This window comes from Primulina eburnea, chromosome 3 (genome assembly GCF_022965805.1).
Source record: "Primulina eburnea isolate SZY01 chromosome 3, ASM2296580v1, whole genome shotgun sequence".
Lineage (NCBI taxonomy): Eukaryota > Viridiplantae > Streptophyta > Magnoliopsida > Lamiales > Gesneriaceae > Primulina > Primulina eburnea.
This window is the reverse complement of record NC_133103.1, coordinates 11,955,570-11,981,391: the sequence shown is the minus strand read 5'-3', so window position 1 is coordinate 11,981,391 and position 25,822 is coordinate 11,955,570. Positions and strand designations below refer to the sequence as shown.

Genomic DNA, 25,822 nt, shown 5'->3' with positions numbered 1-25,822 from the left:
TCTTTCATATATTTTTCTTAAAAATAATTAAATAAATAATTGTTATTCGAAGTGAAGTAATTGACAAAAACTTTGTGTGAGACGGTCTCACGGGTCGTATTTGTGAGACGAATCTCTTATTTGGGTCATCCATGAAAAAATATTACTTTTTATGCTAAAAGTATTACTTTTTATTGTGAATATAGGTAGGGTTGACCCGTCTCACAGTATTACGATCCGTGAGACTGATTTAACATGAGACCTACACGAAGTAATTTATATCCACTCGACAGAAATTTGAATTATTAGATTAGATGAATTTGCTCCATCGAATGTGGTGCCACTATAAATGTCTCCTAATCTATTACATTACTGTTGTAGAGGCGGCACACCTATGGCACATGAGCGAGCTAGCATGGAAAAATTATTTAGGAGACATTGAAGCAACTTTGTACCAAGGTTGTTAAATTATTTAATTTCATTTTCGATAACACGAAAATTCTCATGAGATCATTTTATAAATCGATTTTACAATACAAATTTATGTCAAAAATATTATCTTTCATAATAGATATAAGTCGAATCAACTTGTTTAATAAATATAGATATGTGAGAGATCTAACGAAAAACCTATTATTCGGGTAAAGTAATGTTTTGTACAAACTCTGTTGAAATGCTCCAATCATAGTCTCCCATCGATCACTTAAATTTTTATTTTGTCATTGTCGATGCCTTGTGCTTATGGAAAGACATCTTCAATTTTATATACACCCGAAATTTTCCATAAACATGAATTATCATTAAACTGTTCCAATTTTTTTCTTCATTTTGCGTTACTTCAACCCCTTAAAAACATCACCTTTTTACCAAATTTTCGGCCTTAATTACTTTGATTTGAAAAATATCTTGTATCACTGTTTATGAAAAGTATTTGGTTGAAGAGTACCTTTTTTAAATTTCATGCCGACAGCAAGACTTCAATGTTTAATTTTTCAAGATCTTATTCAATGACGAACAATATTTATTTTAAAATATCATTTTCAAACTACCTAAATATTATATGTGATCATCGTATGAAAGCAATCAAAAAAACATAAAGAATATGACAAAAAGTTATGTGAGACGGTCTCATGAGTCGTATTTTATGAGACATATATCTTATTTGGATCATCCATGAAAAATATTATCTTTTATGCTAAGAATATTACTTTTTATTGTGAATATTGGTAGGATTGACTCGACTCACAGATAATGATTTGTGAGACCGTTTCACAAAATCTACTCAAAAAATATATATATTTCATTTCTAGCACATCGTCCAAACGAAATTCATTTCCTATCGACATAATTAAATAAATATATAAAATAGTAAATTATAATAAACACGTGATCTGAATCTAGTATAGCTTATTAAATAAATTTCCAAAAAATATAATTCCCATAAAAAGTGCACGTGATTGACACGCGCTGAGAGGTGCGGGTGTGGGAAGCATGAGATTGATAAATACGAGGTACATGGGGTCAGTATAAGAACAGTAAGGGGAGATGGGTGGGCTGTTTCCCGTACAGTGGGATTGGACTTTTGTGGAATCTTTTTCCAATTTTGCCCATTATTCCCATTTCCATTTCTGAAACCTAGCCCTTTCACCTGACGCCCCCAGTTCTTCCACAAATGCCCTTCCCTGTTCAAAAACATTTGAAATTTTAGACCCAATTCTTATACATTTTGGATTGAGGTTGGGTTTTCCTAAAAACGAATCAACAATTAATTGATTAATTTCAATAAGGGATATTTTTTTTAATAATTATTGTTAAATGTAATGTGTGTTCATTTTTCTCCTACCGAGACTTTTTCTCCAATCTTTGATTAAAAAAATTTTTTTTATACTCCTTCAACCCGTGATTATTTTTCATATAAAATCCTGTACAAAATTTTGAAAATCTGCAAAACAGATTATTTCATATCTGATTAAAAAAAAAAAAATTTGAGTATAAAATTTGAACAGTTATATTAATATCAATACTTATTGTAGTTGTTTGTGTACTCAAATATCATATATCAGTATCCGATCTAAAAGACTCTATACTGAAATGTCTTATATCAGTACCGTGTATTTAATATTTTGTATCAAGTTTCATCCAGAAAAAAACAAGTGTCGTTGATACCAAAATTTGTTAGTCATGTTTGGATACTCAAAAATCATATATTAGTACCAAATCTGAAATATTTAGTACTCAAATAACATATATCAATAACATATATTCAAGGTTTTGTACAGAATTTTAATCCGAAAAGACGTGCTATTAATATCAAATATTTTATATATATTTATATAATAAAAAAAGAGTAGGTCTCATGTGAGACCGTCTTACAGATTTTAATCTGTGAGACCGTCAATCCTACCCATATTCACAATAAAAAGTAATACTCTTAGCATAAAAAGTAATATTTTTTGATGGATGACCCAAATAAGATATTTGTCTCACAAATACGACCCGTGAGACTGTCTCACATAAATTTCTGTCTAAAAAAATCATACATTAATATTAGATCTAAATATTTAGCTACCAAATATATCATATTTGGTCTAAATTTTCAATATTTTATATTAAATTTCATCCGAAATAACATGTACGAGCATAGGAATTGCAGAATTTTTTTTGGATGCGTCAACTGCTGCATAAAAAGAATCGACATATATTTAATTATTGAAATAATGATTTATTGATTATTTGATCATTCGCCAATGGGAATTTGGTGACGGGATGTGTGGATAATTAAAAGTTGCTAAAATGGCAATGGAGTAACAATTTATCAAACCTGTGTCGGTGATGTATACTTCCATTATTGGTTAATGTAGGACGAAAAGAGAGAGAAGTGGGGGTTGGCTTTTCGATTTGGTTAACGTCGGAAAGTTGCGTGAGAAAAAGATGCTTCTTTCTTTCTTTCTTTCTCTTTTTTTTTTTATATTCCAAACTAATAAAATTAAATTAGGATATATATTCTTATAATACATTAAAAATAGTGATTTTAAGCATACTTAAGAATTATATATGCTAATTCTTTATCGACAAAACTTGTGTGAGACGGGTCGTATTTGTGAGACATATATCTTATTTGTGTCCATGAAAAAGTATTATTTTTTATGTTAAGATTATTACTTTTATTATAAATATCAGTAGTATTGATCCGTCCACAAATAAAAATCCGTGAGGACCGTCTCACAAATGACCTACTCTTCTTTCATCACATGACTCAATTTTTACAATAATAATTCAAATTAAACAATAGCTATGTTAAATAGTTAAAATTTATCACGCGAGTAATAAATAAATTTGAAGGGGAGTAAAAAAACAGGCACACCTTTATATGCAAATAACCCATAGAGAAAAAGAGAATGGTTAAATGAAATAACAGCTGCAGACATATATAAATATGGAAAGATTTTAGAAAACAATGCCTCAAGTATTTATGACTTGATTGAATGATAAAAGAGGATTCCCCCACTAGGTTTAGAGGGAAAATTCGATGCTGCCCGTGCAGGCACTGCCTGCACGGGCAGATCCAAGGGCCAGAAAATTTCTGGCCCATTTTATTTTATTTTTTTAAAAAAATTTCACCCCCCATGATTGAATCTTGACCCTTGATTGGGTGTGGGGCACTGCCCCCACACCCAGGATCGACTTTACCGGTTTAGAGTCTCTGTATCATATTTAGGCCATTCGATCCATTTAATTTTGAACCCAAAAAAGAGACGACAGCCTGCACATATATGATCCCATTCAAGAAAACTAAATAAAGAGGCTGGCTAGCTAGGCGAGGGAGGGGAGCTGCTAACTAGATAGGTAAATTTATGGAGAGGAGAAGAAGGAGATCTACCTTGTAGAACTACTATTCATCCATATTTTTGTGACGATGATCGTGGGTTTTCCATGTGAGATAAAAACTCGCAGTTTTGTAATATATATTTATACATGTGGGATAATTGATCGGATGATCGGGGAGCAGTATCTTTAGTTTTCTGCTGATTCGAGATTTCTTTAAAAAATATATTTTGGTTCTTAATTTGAGAGCTTGTTTTTTTAAAAGTTTCTTGAAGTGAGGAATTGAGTTGAGGCTTGGAATCTTGTCCGGTTGTCTTCTAATTTTTTGTTTTTGAGGTTTTTTCAATGTGGGATCTCAACGATTCACCGGATCAAAGAAGGGATAATGAATTAGACGAGTGTTCGGACGAGAAGGGCAAACGCCTCGGATCCGCCTCGAATTCAAGTTCATCGGCGGTGGTAATGGAGGACGGGTCAGAGGAAGAAGAAGCAGCTGCAGGAAGAAGAGGTGGAATCAGGAAGAAAAGCAGCAAAATATTTGGTTTTTTTGTGGATGATGAAACGTGGCCGTGCTCGTCGGAGAGTGAACTTCCCGTGACTCGGCAGTTTTTTCCGGTGGATGAGTCGGAGATGGGGAGTGTATCAGCTCCAAAATTTCCGAGTTCTCATTGGGTGGGAGTTCAGTTCTGCCATTCTGATCCCCAGGGCGGAGAGAGCGGAGGAGGAAGTGGAGCTATATCAGGAAAATCGGTGGCGGAGGCTGCGCAACCTCTCAGGAAAAGCCGGCGCGGGCCCAGGTCCCGGAGCTCTCAATATCGCGGCGTCACGTTTTATCGGAGAACTGGCCGCTGGGAGTCACATATATGGTTATCCATTAAATAATCAAAATTAATTTTCCCTTTATTTTTTTAAATATATATATATACTCACATCCATAATTCTTTATCTGCTTGTCTGTCTAATTCAGGGACTGTGGGAAGCAAGTTTATTTAGGTCTGTTCCTTTCTTTCCTAAACTTGCCACATGATCGAAAATCAATTTCATGTGTATTTACTTCGGATTGTTTCTCATGAGATTCTTGATTCACAAGTATTCGAGTACCTAATTTATATTTCACTAAAACAGGTGGTTTTGACACGGCTCATGCTGCAGCCCGGTAAGCTCCAAGAATCCAACTTTAATCTTTATAAATTTGTTGCTAATTCTTGAAATCGAATTATTCTCCTTTCCAAGAAATGGATATAATTCCAAATCCAAATAATAAATATAATTTGTGTTGCAGCGCATATGATAGGGCAGCCATTAAGTTCCGGGGAGTGGAAGCAGACATAAACTTTAGTATTGATGATTATGAAGAAGACTTAAAACAGGCAAGTCATTTGTAAGAGAAACAGAGAGAGTTTGTTGTTGTGTTTCGATCTTCATCTTATCTCGCACAGTGTATTTCCTTATCTCGAACAGTTGTGTTCTAATAAGTGGCGACCCACAAAATTCAGATACAAGTACATAGAATGTTTTAAACGGGTTAAAATTTTATTTTATTCTTGATTCAATTTTTCAGTAAGATCCAACACTAAATGAAAGATTTGAAACATATATATATCTGTATCTTCGTGATTTTGTTATCAAGAATATATATGAATTTACGTAATACACACACACACACAGAGAGAGATATATCATGGGGCATCGCTAAAGGTGACGATTTATTATTTGTTGAATGAAATGGAAAATTATATTATATTCCATGTTACATATTTCAGATGAGCAACCTAACAAAGGAGGAATTTGTGCATGTGTTGAGAAGACAAAGCACTGGTTTCCCAAGAGGAAGTTCCAAGTATAGAGGTGTTACTTTGCACAAATGTGGACGATGGGAAGCCAGAATGGGCCAATTTTTAGGCAAAAAGTAACCACTCTACGTAATTTATATAACCTTAATTAATTATTCATTTGTATGCATCATTAAAACAATCTCAATTAAATTTAATTTTAATGCAAGTATACAGGTATGTTTATTTGGGTCTTTTTGACACAGAAATTGAAGCAGCCAGGTTGGTTTAATTTGTATTATACACACACACACACACTAAATTATCTTATAATTATGTCAATAACATTGTATTAATATTAATTAATTTGTTGCGACTTATTGTAGGGCATATGATAAAGCTGCCATCAAGTGCAATGGAAAGGAAGCTGTTACCAACTTTGATCCCAGCATTTATGATAATGAACTTAAAGCAGCAGGTACGAAGTAAATAATAAACGGATCGAATTTTATTATATGATTGAAAAGTATATATTTCAATAAAGTTTAAAATCTGATGAAAGTTACGTTGCATGCGTGTATTAATCAGAGTCTTCAAGCATTAACACAGCAGACCATAATCTTGACCTGAGCTTAGGAAATTCATCAGCTTTAAAGCCAAGCAATCGGGAACCATGTAGGGCCAGAGATCATCAGCTTCCCCCTTCCTTGCAATTTGATTTTGCTCGGAGACGCCACGTATCAAATCCTGAGGTATATGTTATACTTTTACCAAGAATTCGTCATCGATCCATCTCCGTGAAATCCTTGGATCCGTTCTTGATCATATGAGCGAACTGAAGCGAGGTTTAGTCTAACTTACCTAAGCTCAAAAGGGGCGGAGAGTTGATTTTTCTCGAACTTTTTAAAGCAACTACATATTTTAATCCCGCATTCACCGTGGTATCATTTTCATGGCGAAGCAACAGCTTCATTTTCAGCCCCATATGACAAATCCAAACGATCCTGGAAGAAGAAATGGATACTACTTGGTGGCGCAAACCATGCAAGACAATAAATTCGGGCAACAATTCGAAACGTTTTCTACTCCATACATGTCTCAGAATCTCGTAAGTTTTCCAACTCCAATCCTCTCGTGAAAGAAAGGAAATTTTAGATTATTTCTAGCCTCTAGGTTCCCATATCTTTTTCTAAAAGAAACACATTTAACAGATTAATCAGTTCCCTTCGGGAATCAGCATCCATGGCGGAAGAACAGGAGGAGAATTTGCGGCTTCAAGAAATGATCAGCAATGGCAAATGAATAATAATTTATTTGCTGGTGCTGCAGCATCATCAGGATTCCCACAGTCGCAGAATATGGTACAAATTAGACCTCAAAACTGGCTTCAGATTAACGGAATCCATCCTTTCATGAGACCCAATTGACTAAAAGTTTTCAATATTCAGTACCGTTCCTTTATGTGCCATTTTTGCTTCGATATATGCTGAATGCAAGAAGGAAAATCAATCTGTATTTTTCCTTTAAGTGGGAAGGTTGGATTCATGATTTCAACTGCTTCTTTCTTATGATTATATATATAAGAAGAAAAACAAAAAAATAATAGTTTTTCTTTTTAAAAAATAAATATATAAAAAAGTTTGAGTTCAAAGTAGTGGTGAAAATCAGAAAAGTAATCGCCTTTTTGCATCATTTAAAAAGACTCAGAGATTTATGTTAATTTAACAAAATAGTTGATACTTCAATTTTTTAAAATTTTTATTTATTGTGCTGTGGTTAATTTTGCATGTTCTATAAATTAATTAAAGAGGGTAAGACGTGCAAAAATAAAGAGTAACTATGTAACTTATTATTAAAACAAGTAAACTAACAAAATTAAAATTAAAATAAAATCTGCATATTCATTATGAAATATGAATAAATGGTGCTTGAATTGTCACCGTCTTGATCGTCCTGTGCAACAGTTTTTCGGCGAGCAGGAAAAGTAAAGAGACACAGACGGCTGTTATTATATAAGAGAATTGACCTACTAAAGTTTCAAGGGATAAATTCATTATAGTTTGCTTCAAAAAAACTATTAATAAATAAAAAAATAAAATCATAAAGTGTGAGACTGAATATTTCTATCTCTAAAAACTATTTCCTATATTAAATTATTTAAGTTTAATAGTTATGTAATAGATTAAAACTTGGGAAATTTGAGATTTTTTAATTGTGAGTACTATTATATATTATTTTTTTGAAAAAAAAAATCTAAATCTCCTAATTAAATAGTGAATCTTTGAACCTATTTTCAAATTATTTATGTTGGGACCAATGTTATTAATTAAAATACTAGCCATAGCGCACATCATCTGTGACGTCAACATAAATTATTCTTACATTATTCAAGCTAGCAATTAGCATGCTGCATGCCTTCGATATTTCGTACGTAGTGAGGATTATAATATATATTACGAATTATTAATGTAATAAATTATCATGTAATCATGTTTGTACGTACGGTGGGTTCAAAAAGAAAATTAAATATAAGCCAAAATGGAGGTTTTTTCTTGTGGTGACAATATTTGGTTCGGAGTTCGGACCAGCCCCTTTTTCTTTATTTTTTTTTTCCTTTTTCGTCTCTGGTTTTTTTAGGACACGCAACTCCACATTCACGAGGAATGCCTCTCCCCCCAAATTTATACACAAAAAAATTAATATTTTTTTTCAAGTATTTTGAATGAAAAATATGTGGCGGAGAAAAGAAATTGCACGTGAACATCGACAATCGTCAATCTATGGATTCTCTAGTTTTATTTTTTTTAAAAAATTTTATTGAATCTATTAAGTAATTCGAATTTTTTAATAATTCTTTTGTTTGTTCAGTTTGATTGACTTTCATTATTATTTTTATATATTTGTATTAATCACATTAATCGACGATATTTTAAAGTCAGATTGGGATTGAACTGAGCTGGGGTTTTGAATTTTTGTGTGGTGGTTGGCACTGTTAGAAATACATCACTTTCATACATTATTCAGCCACGTTTTATAACAAGAGATTATAAATGAATTTAACTTTTTCTAATAGTTCATCTTTTCCCGACCACGATATACATTATACAAATAAAAAATTTAGAGCACTTTTTTCATTTGTTGTGTGGGCATCCTATCGAATAATTTTGATTGTTTAATTTAATCTCGGGTTCTTGAGATTTAAATTTATTTAGAAATTAATTGATTTTTTACTAAAACGAGATCAATTCCTAATTAAAAATTCGATTTGCTTGCTTGGTGAGATTTTTATATTTTTTTTAAAATAAACAAAAACTTGTGTGAGATGGTCTAACGTGTCGTATTGTGAGACGAATCTCTTATTTCGGTTATCCATGAAAAAGTATTACTTTTTATGCTAAGAGTATTATTACTTTTATTGTGAATATCGATAGAGTTGACTCGTCTAACAACAGATAAATATTCGTGAGATCGTCTGTTAAGAGACCTACTCTTATATATATATATATATATATATATATATATATATATATATATATATATATATATATATATATATATATATATATATATATATATATATATATATATAACATAAAATTTTAAAAGGAAAGCGTGAGCGATCTTATCAAATAATATTTTTTATATAAAAAAATTGTCTTAAAAGAAGCGAGAGGAAAAGGACAATAATTCATTGATTCCAAACATTTATATTGCAGAAATGAAAGGCTGCAGTAACTTATTGACCAAAATCTAACAATTGCATTTGCATTATTTCCATTGGGTCATTATTATTTATTCACAGTTACAGCTGCATTATTTTACATAGTACTACGACCCTTTGCACACATCAAATATATGTGATATTTTTGTATTTTTAATTTAATTTTTTAATAATAATATTTTATATTAAGAATGATATTATCATTTAAAAATTCAAAAGTTTGATAAAAATTAAATAATATTTTAGCTATGAGACGAGTTATTCGATTCACGGATCGCTTAACAACTTGATTATATACATATTGCTTGAGATTTACACATACTATTTAATTTGTGTGTATATTTTTGTCTCCGTTGATTTTTTTACCACTTTCCGACATTGCATGGCATTAAAAATCGAATTTACCCACGCATCTTTAAACCGAAACAAAGTAGTTAAGGATTCAATATTTTGGAATGGTCCTAGATTATTGAGAGTGAAATTGCATAAACTCAGTTTCGTGAAAATGGAGTGGACAGAGTAGTGGGTGGGTCAAAATATTTTCCATTTACGTACATGATATTATTTCCTCCACCATACGTATGTTTCCAAGACTTTCCATGTTTGGAAATACGTGAAACTGAATCTCATTGCAACTTTCAAGTACGTGAATGAGTTGCATATTTGGGCCTGAGTCTAACTTTTAAAAGGAGGCCTCTGAATCATAACGTGTGTTCATATTTTTTTTAGTTTCATATCAATTTTTCAAATTAAATTAATACGTCAAAGACAATATAAAAAACAAAAAGAATAAAAATATCAAATATGTCCAAAATGATCACTAAAAAACAACACGCATAACAGTTTTAGAGCTAAAAATACTAATCAAGTTTCGGTAATTTCTTTCTCAATCGATAACATAACCAATCTTTCTCGTGACATGATTGATCGGAGAAAAGTTTTGATGATCTTTATATTTGAGAAACTTCGCTCTGCACTTGCTATTGTACCCGGGACAGTCAACAAGATTTTATATGCAATATGAGCATTTGAAAGCCGGATAAGCATTACATCCACCAAAATTTCGGTGAAAAATCATAGATTATAGATACCACATAAAACCCCGAAGAAAATAAAAAACTACAATAAAAAATTAGAAGTCCGAACAAAGCAAATACAAAAAAATAGACTTACAGCTCCTCACGGGTCTTTCAATCAAACCTAGAGAAGATGCACCGACTGGAGTCGATTAAGACTTGTCTGCAGATGAATATTTGGGAAGATTATGAAATAAACCGATAACAGGCTAAGCAAGTTCCACTTGGTTTTGAGCTATTTAGTAACTAGTATTATAAATAATAATTTTTTTTAAAAAATTTTGGGCCCTAAAAAAGCGATGGGCCTAAGTCGTTGGACTCATTTGCCTCTTAATAAGCACGGCCCTATATATATATATATATATATATATATATATATATATATATATATATATATATATATATATATATATATATATATATATATATATATATCTTTTATTAATATAAAAATCGACCAATACCTTGATTTAGATAAATAAAAGAAATGGAATTAATCAGACGGAGACTTTCAACAGCTAAAATGACAGTTGAAAGGAAAGAATAGTCCAAATGGGGAATCTTGCAAATATGATCTTCGTGAGTTCAGCCAACTTTTATTTATTTACTCTGCACAACTCTTAATAACCCAACCCACCTTGGTAACACAACTATTATTTGGTGAATATTTATTTAAAATATAAATAGATTAATTTTTTTTTTTATTCGTTTTTGTTCTAATCAATCTTCCATTCCTCATTAATTTCCGAATTATAGTAACAGTTATTTTATTTTTTTCGTAATATTTTATAATTTTGTTACTTTAAAATTTGACTTTAAGATATATTTTTGGGGCTTAAACATACACTCTCAAAGTCAAAAACTTGTGTGAGACGTTCTCAGAGATCGTATTTTGTGTGACAGATCTCTTATTTGGGTCATCCATGAAAAGTATTATCTTTTATTGTGAATATCAGTATGATTGACTCGTATCACAGATAAAGATTCGTGAAACCGTCTAACAAGATACCTACTCTCAGCCAAATTCAGTTAGTCATACTTTTTGCCAGAATTAGGTACTCATTTAATTGAATAATTTTTGTCCCTTTTTAGGTCTGTTTAGATATTCGCTTAATGAGATAGAGTAACTCATTTTGACAAGCTTTTCTAAGGCTCCGTTTGATACGTGTGATAAGATAAGTAAATGATTAATAATTTAAAAATGTGATTATACTTATAATCATGTTCATCATGTGTTTATTGGTTTTTAAATTACTCCTAAACTCATTCCATATTTATCTAATTTAAAATTAAATTTTTAATAATCTATTACAAATGAAAAGCGTGATAAATAATCATTTTGAACTAATTCAATTTTCAAGCAGCCAAAAATTACTTTAATAACTTTTATTTTAAAAATTATATAAATGAAAAAATATAGCTCATTTAAAAATTGTAAAAACATGAATTAAAAAATGATCCTAGAGTATGATTTTTTTTTTTCTTTTAAGGTGTACTCATTGTTTTTATGATAATATTATAACCAAATTAAAAAATAGTAGATCTCACGACAAATTTTTTGGGACATTTGCACTGTTAACATTAATATTATCTAAATGTTGAGATATAGACGTTTGAATACATGCTTATTATTAGCATCTCATCAACTTTTCATCTTATCCAATCAAATGTTTAGTAATAATTATTATTATTCATCTCATCCTTATTATTCTATTAATGACGATATTAAACAGATCAAAGTCGTTTCGAAATCACCGATGTTGGTTTGCATATAATATGATAATTATATAAATGATTTCGAGATAATTATATAAATAATTTTTATAAATCTCAATAAAATTATTATCACTCGATTAACTTTAAAATTTGATATTTGACTTGATTCAAAAAATCAAGGGCTCAATTATCATATTATATAATATATAAAATTAGGTAAAAATAAATAAATCATGCAAGTACTATCGGCACATGTACAGATAAAAAATATGAACTCAAGCAACAACTTTGAAATTATAAAATTTATTATGATAAGGTTAATTTTGTCATTACAATCTAATATATAAATTTAATCACTCTTATTAAAATCATACCAAACATTAAATATAATATCCTACATCTTATTTATCCTTAACTTATCATTATATTATATATCACATGTTTATCCTATCATGTGTACCAAACTATGCCTTAGTATATTGAGAGTGCGTCTCATGTGAGACCGTCTCACGAATATTAATATGTGAGACGGGTCAATCCTACCCATATTCACAATAAAAAGTAATACTCTTAGCATAAAAAATTATATTTTTTCGTGAATGACTCAAATAAGAGATTCGTTTCACAAATTCGACCCGTGAGACCGTCTCACACAAGTTTTTGCCCATCCTTGAAATGGCTTTTTCTAGGCTACACTAAGACATAGTTTGGTGTACATGATAGGATAAACATGTGATATATAATATAAGTATAAGTTAAGGATAAATAAGATGTAGGATATTATATTTAATGTATGGTATGATTTTAATAAGAGTGATTGAATTTATATATTAGATTGTAATGACAAAATTAACCTTATCATAATAAATTTTATAATTTCAGTTCATATTTTTTATCTATTCATGCACCGATAGTGCTTGCATGATTTATTTATTTTTACTTAAATTTATGTATTATATAATATGATAATTGAGCACTTGATTTTGTGAGTCAAGTCAAATATCAATTTTTAAGGTTAATCGAGTGATACTAATAAATTTATAGAGATTTATAAAAATTATTTATATAATTATATCGAATTTATTTATATAATTATCATATTATATAATATATAAAAATAAATAAAAATATTTATTTGATTTTAATTTCTACTTACTAGCATAGATTTATAAAATACATTTATAAATTGAGAGTAATTAAGTCATTTGTAATGTATTTTATCATTAAATTAAAATTATCATACTTAATAGAAGGAACATTTTATCCTTCTAAAAAATTAGTTATCAATGGCTCATGATATTATCATGAGCTTTTTAAAAAGGTATCAAACATGGGTTAAGGAACTCTTCCCTTATCCCACGTACCAAATTATGCTAAAAGTAATACCCCCTTTACATTGTTATAAATATGTTCGTTCGAATATATGAATTCAAACGAAATACGCGTGATCTATAAATAATTTTTTGTTATGAATTCTGATGTTTATCCAAACATCTTGTATAAAATACACCGAGAGTGACATTTCTACACATTCAAGGTGTTGTAGACAAAGTTTTTTAAAATAAACTTTATGATTCTTGTTTATTAGATTGATAATTTATAATCAATAAAACAAAATATTATTAAAATGAATATTTACATTTAGCTACTAAATGATTATAGAAGTCAAAATGAGGTAAGTCTATCCTTTTACATAAAAAAGTTGAGTACGTGAAGCTCATCCAGAAAAGAGGAGGGTCTTCTAGTTATAATTCAGAAACGATTCGTATATATATATTTCATAATCATTTTCCATCCAACTTACGTATGTTCCGCCAGCGTTCATCTGAACCATCTTGATATAAATAATTACAAGGGCTAAAGGAGGAAGAATGGTGGTGGGAAGACCTAATTGGTTATTAAAAGGATTTATATGTTCCCGAGATTCACACATATATTATAGATGTATATAAAATTGAAAAGATTTTTATAAAATGGAGAATGGATTGTCCAGGTGGGTTACACTTGGACCGTGTCACATTACTTGTTTATAAACAATTGTATATATACGTATTACGTGCACGGTTGGTGTTCATCATGGACAGCCTCGTTCCTCGTATCTCTAACTATCTATCTATAATCTATATATAAATATGTTCTGAATGTATTTTCATTCAGTTATTCAGCAACCCTTAATTTTAACGATCTAAAGCATATATACTGAATTGCATTGGATTTTCTTTAATAGTAACAACAAATGGCGGCGGCTGTGCCTGTGGCGAATGGGCCGAAGAAGGAAAACAAGCTCGCAGGCGCGGTGGACCGGCCGTCCAATCCAATGGTGACGCCTCTGTTGACGGATCTCTATCAGTTCACCATGGCCTACGCTTACTGGAAAGCCGGCAAGCACCAGGAACGTGCTGTGTAATACTCTTCTCCTTCTTTTGACCAAACAATTTCTTCTAAGAACTTAGTACGAAATTTGACTGGCAAGAATCAGTAGATTTGAGTTATTTTTAGTTAATGCAAAGGTGATGGTTGATCGTAGATACGTTTTTGTCATCTTGAATTTAGAATCTCGTAATTTTGTCACGAGAACACCTCTTGAGGAAGAGTTTGCAAGATCAACGAGAGAGAAAAATTCCAAATTTAGCTCTGTCCTGTGTTCAAAATAGTTATGATTCGTATCTATGCTTAATCTTCAGGTTTGACCTGTATTTCCGAAGAAACCCTTTCGGCGGTGAATATACAGTCTTTGCTGGCCTTGAAGAGTGCATAAAGTTAATTGCTAACTTTAGATTTACAGAGGATGACATTTCTTTTATCCGATCATCCTTGCCTCCATCGTGTGAGGTATACGATTTTCTTGAGTTTATCTCGGAATTTAACCATTTGGTAACATTGATGTTATATTTGATTATATAGCATAAAGTTTCTTTTTCCATAGCATCATATAATTTTAATTGAAACAAATCTTCTGTTCCATCACTGTTTATTTTCTTTAAAACTCTGACCTTTAGTTAGGAAATAATGTTTTATCATTCAAGCTCACGTTTCTTGATGATCTGTGACGTTTATATGTGTTGGACATTAATTGTTTTGCTTTAGGTTGGCTTCTTTGACTACCTTCGACACACAGATTGTTCCGACGTGGAAATATACGCTATCACTGAAGGATTCGTTGTATTTCCGAAAATACCATTGGTGAGGATTGAAGGGCCCGTTGCTGTAAGTTTTAGGCAATTATTTTTGCAATTTAGCGAAAATCTATTTACATCGTGATTTGTTCCTAGTACCACTTTAATCAGCATCTTTTGTCAAGATGAGATTTTTCTGACCAATCGAATTATCTTCACCTTTTTAGGTGGTTCAACTACTCGAAACCCCGCTTGTAAATCTTATAAACTATGCATCTCTAGTTGCTACAAATGCTGCAAGGCATCGTTTTGTTGTCGGGAAATCCAAACTTCTCATTGAATACGGGCTGCGACGGGCACAGGTTTCATAAATTCTCGAAATTGTTTCATTTCAGAGTGCGCATTTTTCATAGTGTGGAATGCTAGTGGTTCTCACATTCATGCAGGGCCCTGATGGTGGTGTAGGAGCATCAAAATATTGCTACATGGGCGGATTTGATGCCACAAGGTGATTTTTACGAAAATTTCGAATTCATATTTCCGTTATTGACATTCATACGTGTCAATTGATCATGTTGTCAAGGTTATCCATTGCATCTAGTGGTGCCGTTCTATACCTAATGATGAAACTTGCACAGAGGCACTGAGTTTTACTTGCTGTCTTTGGCTCAAACTAAATCAACCAGAACATCTGTAGGTATCTAGTGATTTGTTCTTGTTTATTATTTTTTTTTGTCAAAAATATTTGGTTAAATCCGTCGTTCACGCTATGGAAAAAGTTTTCATCTTGATCTTCGACTCGAGATAAAACTAGTGAATATGTCAAATAATAACGCACCACATAATCATAACGATTGAGTTTGAATCATTTACTACTCAATAGGCTACAATGGCCAACTATTCAAAACTCAGTGTGTAAATGTTGAGTATGTAAGTATCCCTTATAGTCAACCTAAGACAGAAACGCAGTAGTTATGACACATCTCCTTTTAGCCTTTAAAAAAAGTTTGGAACTCATTATTCATGCTAATCTTCTTTTGCTGTTGCATTCTAACAGCAACGTTACTGCTGGAAAATTATATGGAATCCCACTCAGAGGAACACTTTCCCATGCCTTCGTCAGCTCCTTTTTGGTAATCCTGCATAAATACGCATCTTATATAATCATGTTTTGGTTGGAAACAGTTAACTCCAGATTAATTATCATACGGGGAAAAAATTTTCCTTTGGTTGTGCAATATATTAAGCATCATAATCATTATTTGGCAGAGCAGGCTCACTCTTCTCTGAGCCATTTGCATTTAGAATCAGTTTCGATAAAGAAACCATTCCTTAATTTCTTTTATGATAAAAATAGAAACTGTTTTGATATTTGAATATAATAGAGAATATTTTTTCCTTTTTTTTTGATAGAAGGTTCAAACTTCAAACTGGGAGCCCGTTACTTACATTTTTTGACTTGAAAAAAAAAATGCTTTTTAAACCATTTTTTAAAAAGACCTTGTCATGTAAATGCATTTTTTGTGAACTCTAATCTACACCTCAAAGATTGGTAGCAAATCTGTTATGGCAATAAAAACTGGCTTTGGCTCTGTATTCACTCCTGTTCTACATACATGATCCACTGGTGGTGTAAATCTTAGTTCAAACTCCTCCTTATGTGTCAATATGCTCCTAGCACAATTTCATCTATCATCTAACTGAATCAAGTAATTTGCAGAGTCTTGATCAGATCTCGGAGAAATCACTCCATAGCTATGATGGCTCAAATATATGTCAGGATTTCGTTAGTTTAGTGCAAGCGTGGCTAAGTAAACTAAAGGTGCACTGGATTTCTCATTACTTCTTTGCAATATATTTTATATACTCAATATAAAATCTGCATCCATATCAATGTTTTTGCCTCTCTGCATGTTTATAATATGCAAAAAACTCGTAGATCCACCGACCTTGTTCCATTTTTCACCAAGATTTTTTTTACATCATTATATCCTCTGTGCAAATAAGCTCATAAAGAACGTGCCGAAAATGACTCTTTGACTCTTAATATAACATCCTGAAGAATTGGTCTCGAAATGTTGTTACAAGGTCAGTGGATCTACGAGTTTTGACACGCGAGAATTGAGCGGTTAGATGGGATGGAATCATAAACTTGGGGATGAAATCAGGATTTTGATTTAGGCATCCTCCAAGCTTTTACTGTTAAATCCATCACGCTTTAATGTATCACAGGGGCCATTACACTCTGTCGTTACTCAATTCAATCAATTTAGTAGCTACTCAAGCTGTGGAAGATCCATTATAGGCTGAGTTATTATGTTGGCTGATTTGATGTTTGCTTTGTACAGCGGTCACATATATTAGGTGGAAATTCTTTCAAAACAAATCAAAGCGAGGTTGCTGCTTTCACCACATATGCGCTTGCCTTCCCCAAAAACTTTCAGGCCCTTGTTGACACATATGATGTAAGTATCTCCACAACCATTCAGGCTATTTACCCAACAAAACCTGTTAAACTAATTTTTGTTTTAGGAGACTGCGTTTTGCGGCTTTTGCCAGAACCACTCAATTCTCGTTGAATGTTTGTTTTATGTATTAATTTCATAAAAATTATAATTATATCGTATGAATAAGTTGCAAGAATTGAAACTATTATACAACTTTTACAGAAGTTCATAAGATGGTCACTCTGCTGTATGTGACTTGACATTAACTCAAGGCAACCCAATGATTTCATCCTGTGGCCTCTGCTGTATATTTAGTGGTTAACTTTTTTTATCCAAATTGAACATCATGAGATAAAAGAGACTTGAGAATTCAAATTTTCAAATCAGTTTTTCTTGGAATTCCTCTGATATCCGCCTTATTTTAGTATTTTCTCGTGGAGGTTTTTATCTTATCATGTAAAGTTTGGATCTCATTATTGGAAGTTGGAACACACAATTTCCATTTCCATTTGGTCACTTGTTTCTCTCTGCGTTGCAAATATATTGAGGTTTTCTTTGAGCAATTCGATGTTTTGAACAGGTAATGAAAAGTGGTATTCCTAATTTTTGTGCAGTTGCTCTAGCTCTAAATGATTTGGGGTACGTCCAAAAGTCTTATCCTTTTTTTCCTGTACTTTATCTCTGTGACAACAGTCATGTATGATGAACTAGGATTTAGTGTCTCCATTTGGGTGCACCTTGATGACAGACCGTTAAGGACGTCTAAATGATAATATTTTGTTATCATGCAAGTTAATATTACCAGGCTTATCGGGTCATGGATTTGTTTTCATTTTAACACCTTCATTTTTCAATGTATTTTTTAGATACAAGGCACTAGGTATCCGATTGGATTCTGGTGATCTTGCCTACCTTTCTTGTGAATCTCGAAAGATCTTTCAGGCCATCGAGAAGGAATTCAACGTGCCAAATTTTGGAAAAATTGCCATCACAGCCAGTAATGATCTTAATGAAGAAACTATAGATGCTTTAAACAAACAGGTGAAGACTACCGACAATAAATTTCATAGATTTTATATATATTGCTTTCCAATATTTCTTTTTTCCCCAGGGTCACGAAGTAGATTTATTTGGAATTGGCACTCATTTGGTTACTTGCATTGCTCAACCTGCTCTTGGTGTTGTTTTCAAGATGGTTGAAATAAACAACCAGCCTCGCATCAAACTTTCGGAAGACATTTCAAAGGTTTGATTGGTTCGTCTGATAATTTGTGATTGTTTTATCGTGGACAATTTTTCATATATCCTTTGGTTTCAGGTCTCCATCCCATGCAAAAAACAAATCTACAGATTGTATGGGAAAGAAGGTTACCCTCTTGTTGACATTATGACGAGGGAAAACGAACCACCTCCAAAGGTGTGTTCTTCAAAATTTCCATCTTTTCTTTTAAAAAATTACGGTTACTCAATATATTTCTTGTCAATATTAGTAACATTCGTGCTGCTTACTGTTGTTGTAAAAAGCAGTTTGATTAATAGAATAGAAAAATCTGTTAAGAGTCGTGTCAGTTTGCCAGAAAGGAGTTGGATTTTAGATAGCACCAATGTCGCTTATCTACTCTAATCTATGGATTTATTCTTTTCAATATGCAGCTGGGTGAACAAATTTTATGTCGCCATCCATTTAGTGAATCCAAGAGAGCATATGTTGTTCCACAGCGCGTAGAGGAGCTAATGAAGTGCTTTTGGCCGGGCAGATTCAGGTAAGATTTTCTAGTTTCTTGTGTTACATCTGCTACAACACTAACATCTCAATGGAGTTGCCTCTGCTTTTGCATGTGCTTGGAATTTCGTGCCAGCATCGACACTTTCTTTTCATAGTTCAAGAAGTATTCCTGGATGCATGTGTTAACACCAGATGGCCTAGTGATATTTGAGTAATAAATTCATGAACATCGATAATTCTAATTTATGTTGCCCAAGAACCTATCAAAAAAACCAATTCCAAGGGAATTAACCATTGGTGAAGTTGAAAATTCTTTGCTTTCGTTGGGTGATATTTTCCGCTAAGTTGTATCACATAATTTTCCAAATTCGAGCTTGGGTGAGCTCCAGGAAAAAAAGAATGACAGGGGAAGGGGAACAGAGACTTGGAGAGATATTTTTGGCATGCTTCTCTCGTTGACGCTAATACTAGACCCGATATGGCCCTAGTCGCGAATCATTCATGGCCTTTTTGAAGTTGCATTTATTTACGGGCCTAGGCACAAGATTGACTAGAAATAGAGATCCCTTCATAATTTTATATCTGCTTTTCAATTCATAGTGCCGCCCACTATAAAGGAGACATAATGTATAGATAAGAGTATTGGCCGGAAAACAGGACACCAGAAAATCGATGCCTTACAGTGTGTCTCTTCTCAGTCCTTCTTTGCCATGGTGTTTGGGATCGCTTACTCATTTGTTCATTTTTCATGATATATATTATATGTTCAGTTTCTGTGTGAAAACAAATATGCAGGAAAAGATAGAGAAGAGTTGCTGCCACTTAAACAGATTAGAGAACAGTGTATGAAACAACTGGAACAGATGCGACCAGACCACATGCGAAGATTGAATCCGACACCTTACAAGGCAACAACCTTGAATGACATATATTGCTTTCCTTGGAAAATTACATTTCATCGTTTCTGTTTCATGATTTCCGAGCTTCTCTTTCATGATTTTTCGGGCTTCTCACTGGTTTATAGCATTTTGTGGTGAGCAGGTTAGTGTAAGTGCAAAGTTATATGACTACATTCATTCCTTGTGGCTCAATGAAGCACCAGTTGGAGAGTTGCAGTAAATGGGGAAGGATTTGTCGTCGACGGTTAATTGCATGTCAAACCGAAATACACCAGTTCGCGACTACGTGAACAAGACAGAAAATCCTGATCACTTGGATTTATATTCTTGTTAAATTAATGTAAGGGTTCTTTTTCTTTCCCTTGATACCAAACTTTCAGATTGTTATTACTAGCAGATGTCACATGCAATCCCTGGTTATAGAAAACTCTAAATTGTGTTTTAACCAGAACATAAACATCATGAATTATATAATCAATATATAAAATTTTAAAATCGACGATTATGTTTGGATTGATATATTTGAAATTAACCAAGACACAGACATGGAAGCATTGTCTGTAATGAAATTGCTTATCCATTTGGGTAATACTGAACCTAGAAATTTAGCTAATAACATTAGTTGTAGCTAATTAATAGAAATGTCGTTGCCTTGCCTGGGATGAGTCTGTTTGTACATACCATGCAAGAACTTCTCCAAGCAGCAGCTACGTTAATCGATCAGTGGATACCAGTTTTGAGTTTTTGCTAAATATTTCATGTTCAAAAGCTGGAACGTTAAATTGGCAAATATATATATATATACACCACAAATTATATATACTTCAATGCATGTATAATACAGAATATGAAAGGAAGATTCATTTAATTTAATTTGTTTTATAAATATATATTTAGTTTGTTAATTGAACTCAGAAACAACAAATTAAAGTCACTGTGAGAACAGAGAAACATACTGAAGATCAATCCCTTGAAGCTCCCATTTTAGGATCATTAACTGCATAATCGTCCACAACTTCTGGCAAAATCTCACTGTCAGTGAAATGGGATACCCTACTATTCTCGAATCCATTTGTATAATTTGATTCCAAAGATGAAGAGGGTTTGGTTTCTTGCTCGCTCTGTGTATTATATATCCTCGAATACTCTACTCCCCAACGTTCCCACGGCTTATTTTACGTGTAGAATTTCTCGATGGATTGTTGAGCATGCTAATCGCATGGTGAGTTGGGCGATACTGTTAGCTAGCTCCATCTTCTGTGTATATTATAACACATAAATATCATGTGTTGATCATATTTTAAATATAATATGTTGCATGTATGTTGTTTCTCAAATTTAATTATGATATTTATATAATTAAATATGACATGATATTTTAGAAGATTAATTTTCTATAATTATGAAATAAAATATTTAACAATACTTTATAATTTTAAATAAAAAATAAACATATTGGGCGCGATAATTATTTTTGTTGGGTAAAACAATCGAAACGTGAAGCTTAAGTTGTTGTACAGTTTTAAATATTTGTTGCACCATTGTCATCAGCTATAATTTTTTGTAAAACGATAAACGTTCGGTTTTATAATTGATATCGTAGTGCCAATGTAACATGTTCGATTCTCATTAATTGCAAAAAGTACGATATTGGGAAGGAAATTGTTGGTGCTATAATTGTCCATGCTGAGTAGATCAATCGAAACGTGAATTTTGGATTGTTGTATGAATAAAATGATTTGAGTTGCATAATTATAACAAACTATAATTTTTAGTAATGCGAGAAGCGTTTGGTCTACAAAATAAATAATAATTTAATAAATAAAATATAAGTGTAGGACCGAGTGTTTGTCGCTTTACCAAAAGCTATAGCTAGTGATAATGGTGCAATTCAAATCTTTTAAATCGCACAACAGCTCAAACACCACGGTTCGATTAGGGTCTCTCGCTTAATTAATGGTATAAACGTATAATATGGAAATAAGAAATTGAATGAGATGAGTACTAAAATGATGTTAACTTTCATTAGAGATATTGCAAATGTTGAATGAGTGAAATTAATTATTATTTTTATCTTTGAAAGGTATCAAAATGTAAATAGAGAATTTTTTTTTGTTCGAGAATTAGAACTTTATTAATACAAATTGAGCTCCATTCAATCCAAATCGAATAAATTTTTTGAACTTCCATATCCTCGTTCAGTCAAATCAAGTCTGATAACTTCGTTAAAAATACCCAAATTTCTTATAATGCATACAAACACAAGTTGCTTTTTTAAAAAAAAAAAAAAAACCAAAAATACCATGTTTGATCATCGAGTAATGAATTTATACCCAATTAGAAAATTCGGTATCCGATTATTTTTAAAATCTTAATTTATAGATAATATTATAAACTTAATTGAAAAAATTGTTATTTTAGTTGATGAAACAATACCATGATATTTCTGTAATTTTTTTTATTTTAAGAATAATTTAATTAACTAAAAACTATAAATGTAATTTAATAAAAATTATAAAAATCTGGTAATACCTGAACCATTATTTCGGGTTAGGTTCGGATATAAAAATACAACTAAAAACTCCAACCCGAATAACTCGACCTGTGCCAAGTCCAACCCTAAATCCGGTTGCTCATTTGTCACCGCATGAGTACGATCGAGTGGAAACATATAACATTAAACGCACACACACAACGTGCAGGTTGGACTTTATACACTCCGCCAAGAAATTAAGATTCAGAAACACGAACCTCAATCGAATCCAACCATTGATCATCAGATTCCCATTTCGGCTTCCTGTTTCCTCCTCCACCAAAAATCACAGTCCAGAAAAATCAATGTCAATGCATGGGAAAACTGATTCCGAGGTAACCAGCCTCGCCGCATCCTCGCCGAATCTGGCTGTGTACTACGTGCAGAGCCCATCGAGGGACTCCCACGATGGAGAGAAGACGACCAACTCATTCCACTCAACGCCGATCCTCAGCCCGATGGGATCTCCGGGTCGCCACTCCCGGGACTCGTCGTCGACTCGGTACTCTGGTTCGCTTAAACCAGGCTCACAGAAATCTAGTAACGGATCACGATGGAACCACCGCCGCAAGCCGGAGAGGGATTTTGACGCGATCGAAGAGGAGGGTTTGCTGGATGAGGAAGGCGGCCGTAGAGGAGGAGTGTCACGACGGTGCTATATGGTGGCATTCGTTGTCGGGTTTTTTGTGCTGTTTTCTTTCTTTGCTTTGATCTTGTGGGGTGCCAGCAGGAATCAGAAACCTGTCGTTACTATGAAGGTAAGCAAGCGTAACAAAAATTTAAGACACATAAATATAATAAAATAATAATTGAAAGTCAGTTTATTATAAATGTGAATGATCTTGTATTTGTTTTACATTTGGTGCAGAGCATACTTTTTGATGACTTCATGATCCATGCCGGCTCGGATTCCGCCGTCGTCGGAACTGAAATGGTGACCATGAATTCTACGTTAAAGTTGATATTTCGAAACACTGGTACATTCTTCGGCGTTCATGTGTCACCCACGCCATTGGATCTTTTCTTTTCCGAACTCTCGCTGGCGAGTGGGGCGGTAAGATTCAGGTTCAGCGAATTTCTTGTAACTTCTTTTCTATATTTTGTGACAACGTTGCGCAATTTCTTTATAGAAGAGCTCAAGAATTTAGATAACGTGATCCATCAGTAACCATTATGTTTACTGTTTAGAGATGCAACGATGTAGAGTCGTTTGATCACGTGGACCTCACAAGTATATCGAGAATAATTTATTTTCAGATTTCGCTCGATCATATAGATCATAGCCCCTTAGCACAAATTCAATTATATGTTAACAATGTATGTGTAGGCATCGATTTGATATTGGTGGGCATTACATTATTATTGCAGATTAATGGATTTTATCAATCAAGGAAGAGCCAAAGAACAATAGCGGTGATTTTAATGGGGAATCACATTCCCTTGTACGGCGGAGGTTCTAATTTGAGTAGTAAAGAAGGCAGACCGGCGGCACCAGTTACACTAGCACTGAATTTCACGGTACGGGCAAGGGCTTATGTATTGGGCCGACTGGTTAAGCCCAAGTTCCACAAAATAGTCCATTGTTCCGTAGTTTTAGACCAAAATAAAATGAATGTGGCCATTCCTTTGAAGAACTCATGTACGTTCGATTAAGCCCAAATTATGTTTGTATTTATTTATATTCGGGCATGGGCTGGAGGAAATATCAGAGCATATTGGGCCGTTGGAAATGGCCTGGTTGAGTTTGGCGGAATAACGGAAAAGTTTAGGAGAAAGTGACGGTGTCTGTGAATGAGCATTTCTATATTTTAAGGGGTTCTCTTTTAATTTATGTATTATTTATAGAACAATGTCAAGTGAACGAATTATTTTTTAAAAAAGAAAACAAACTAGTAATAATTATAGAAGCTGAAACTTAAAAATATTTAAAAACTATCATTCATTAATTTTATATTTGTAGTTGAGGGAAATATATATTATACCGATTCTTTTTAAGAAAATTGGTACGTTTGTCTACATGCAAAAAATCAAGAATAATAACATTTTGTAACAAAAAGATGTGAGTAGGTCTCTTGTGAGACGGTCTCACGAATCTTTATCTGTGAGACGTGTCAATCCTACCGATATTCAAAATAAAAAGTAATACTTTTAGCATAAAAAGTAATATTTTTTTATGGATAACCAAATAAGTTATATGTCTCATAAAATATGACATGTGAGACCGTGTCACACAAGTTTTTGCCAAAAGATGTTGACAGGTTTGTCCGTTATTTATTATTATATGGTTCGGCTGTCCATTTCTACAAAATGGAAAGAGAAAAAAAGAACACGCTTGCTTTCTACAAAATTAATTTAGCATGCCGATTTATACTCATTTCTGTGCAATTAACTTGCATAAAATATGTTAAATTGGATATCAATGGGATGTGGCCGTAGTTTGATTTTTTTTTTTATATTTAATAAACATTTGAATTGATTTTAATCTATAGCTTGAACTCAAATAGAAAGTAATATTTTTTGCATAAAAGTTATATTTTTTTATGTGTGACAAAAATAAAAGACATGTCTCACAAAATTGATCGAATTTTTATGTAATTGTATATTGATTTGTGCAATCGGGTATAATCGATTATATTGTGTGAATAATTGAAATTAGTGTGCTCTTTATGATATAAAATGTACCTTGCAGAGATAAAAACATAATTTTCTACTTTTCATCTTAGTAATTTAACAAACCACACCAAATCGACGGAGAAAATAAATAAATTATATAAAAAAAATATATCCGATCCAGGGAGGTATATGCATGTCCCGACCATATTGTTAGAGATTTATGTTCCCAATTGCAAGTCCTAGCTTAGTGGCATATATTAACTTGCGTAACATTCATCCCTACCACAACTTGCAACATGTGGTTGGTTTCTGCTTTACTATTTTATAAATATATTCTTTTTTTGGTGCAATTAAATTGAAATTCCGATCGTTATACTGATTATGTTATAATATCATTGT

The 25,822-nt window shown here is 32.4% G+C and overlaps 3 protein-coding genes across 5 annotated transcripts; all 3 read left to right on the top strand.

Moving 5' to 3' along the window:
* Positions 1-3,488: 3,488 nt before the first annotated feature.
* LOC140826446 (floral homeotic protein APETALA 2) lies at positions 3,489-7,130 on the top strand. 3 transcript variants are annotated; one of them, XM_073188754.1, is made up of 10 exons: positions 3,489-4,670; positions 4,772-4,797; positions 4,930-4,960; positions 5,087-5,174; positions 5,568-5,713; positions 5,814-5,858; positions 5,963-6,054; positions 6,165-6,328; positions 6,556-6,684; positions 6,788-7,130. In XM_073188754.1, the coding sequence occupies exons 1-10, from the start codon at positions 4,150-4,152 to the stop codon at positions 7,001-7,003; spliced, it is 1,458 nt and encodes a 485-aa protein (XP_073044855.1). In that variant the 5' UTR covers positions 3,489-4,149; the 3' UTR covers positions 7,004-7,130. The 3 variants fall into 3 exon arrangements, with proteins under 3 accessions (XP_073044855.1, XP_073044853.1, XP_073044854.1); XM_073188752.1 differs by having other exon boundaries at positions 6,538-6,684; XM_073188753.1 differs by having other exon boundaries at positions 3,491-4,670; positions 6,544-6,684.
* A 7,025-nt stretch (positions 7,131-14,155) lies between these two features.
* LOC140826445 (nicotinate phosphoribosyltransferase 1-like) lies at positions 14,156-20,722 on the top strand. Its single transcript, XM_073188751.1, has 15 exons — positions 14,156-14,492; positions 14,774-14,921; positions 15,177-15,296; positions 15,433-15,567; positions 15,652-15,713; positions 16,263-16,338; positions 16,926-17,027; positions 17,554-17,670; positions 18,233-18,291; positions 18,519-18,693; positions 18,764-18,898; positions 18,971-19,069; positions 19,306-19,411; positions 20,171-20,286; positions 20,420-20,722. Exons 1-15 carry the CDS (start codon positions 14,326-14,328, stop codon positions 20,495-20,497), a joined length of 1,695 nt encoding a protein of 564 aa, XP_073044852.1. The 5' UTR covers positions 14,156-14,325; the 3' UTR covers positions 20,498-20,722.
* A 2,045-nt stretch (positions 20,723-22,767) lies between these two features.
* LOC140828247 (uncharacterized) lies at positions 22,768-24,600 on the top strand. The gene is made up of 3 exons (XM_073191233.1): positions 22,768-23,568; positions 23,679-23,864; positions 24,179-24,600. The coding sequence occupies exons 1-3, from the start codon at positions 23,116-23,118 to the stop codon at positions 24,461-24,463; spliced, it is 924 nt and encodes a 307-aa protein (XP_073047334.1). The 5' UTR covers positions 22,768-23,115; the 3' UTR covers positions 24,464-24,600.
* The last annotated feature ends 1,222 nt before the right edge of the window (positions 24,601-25,822 follow it).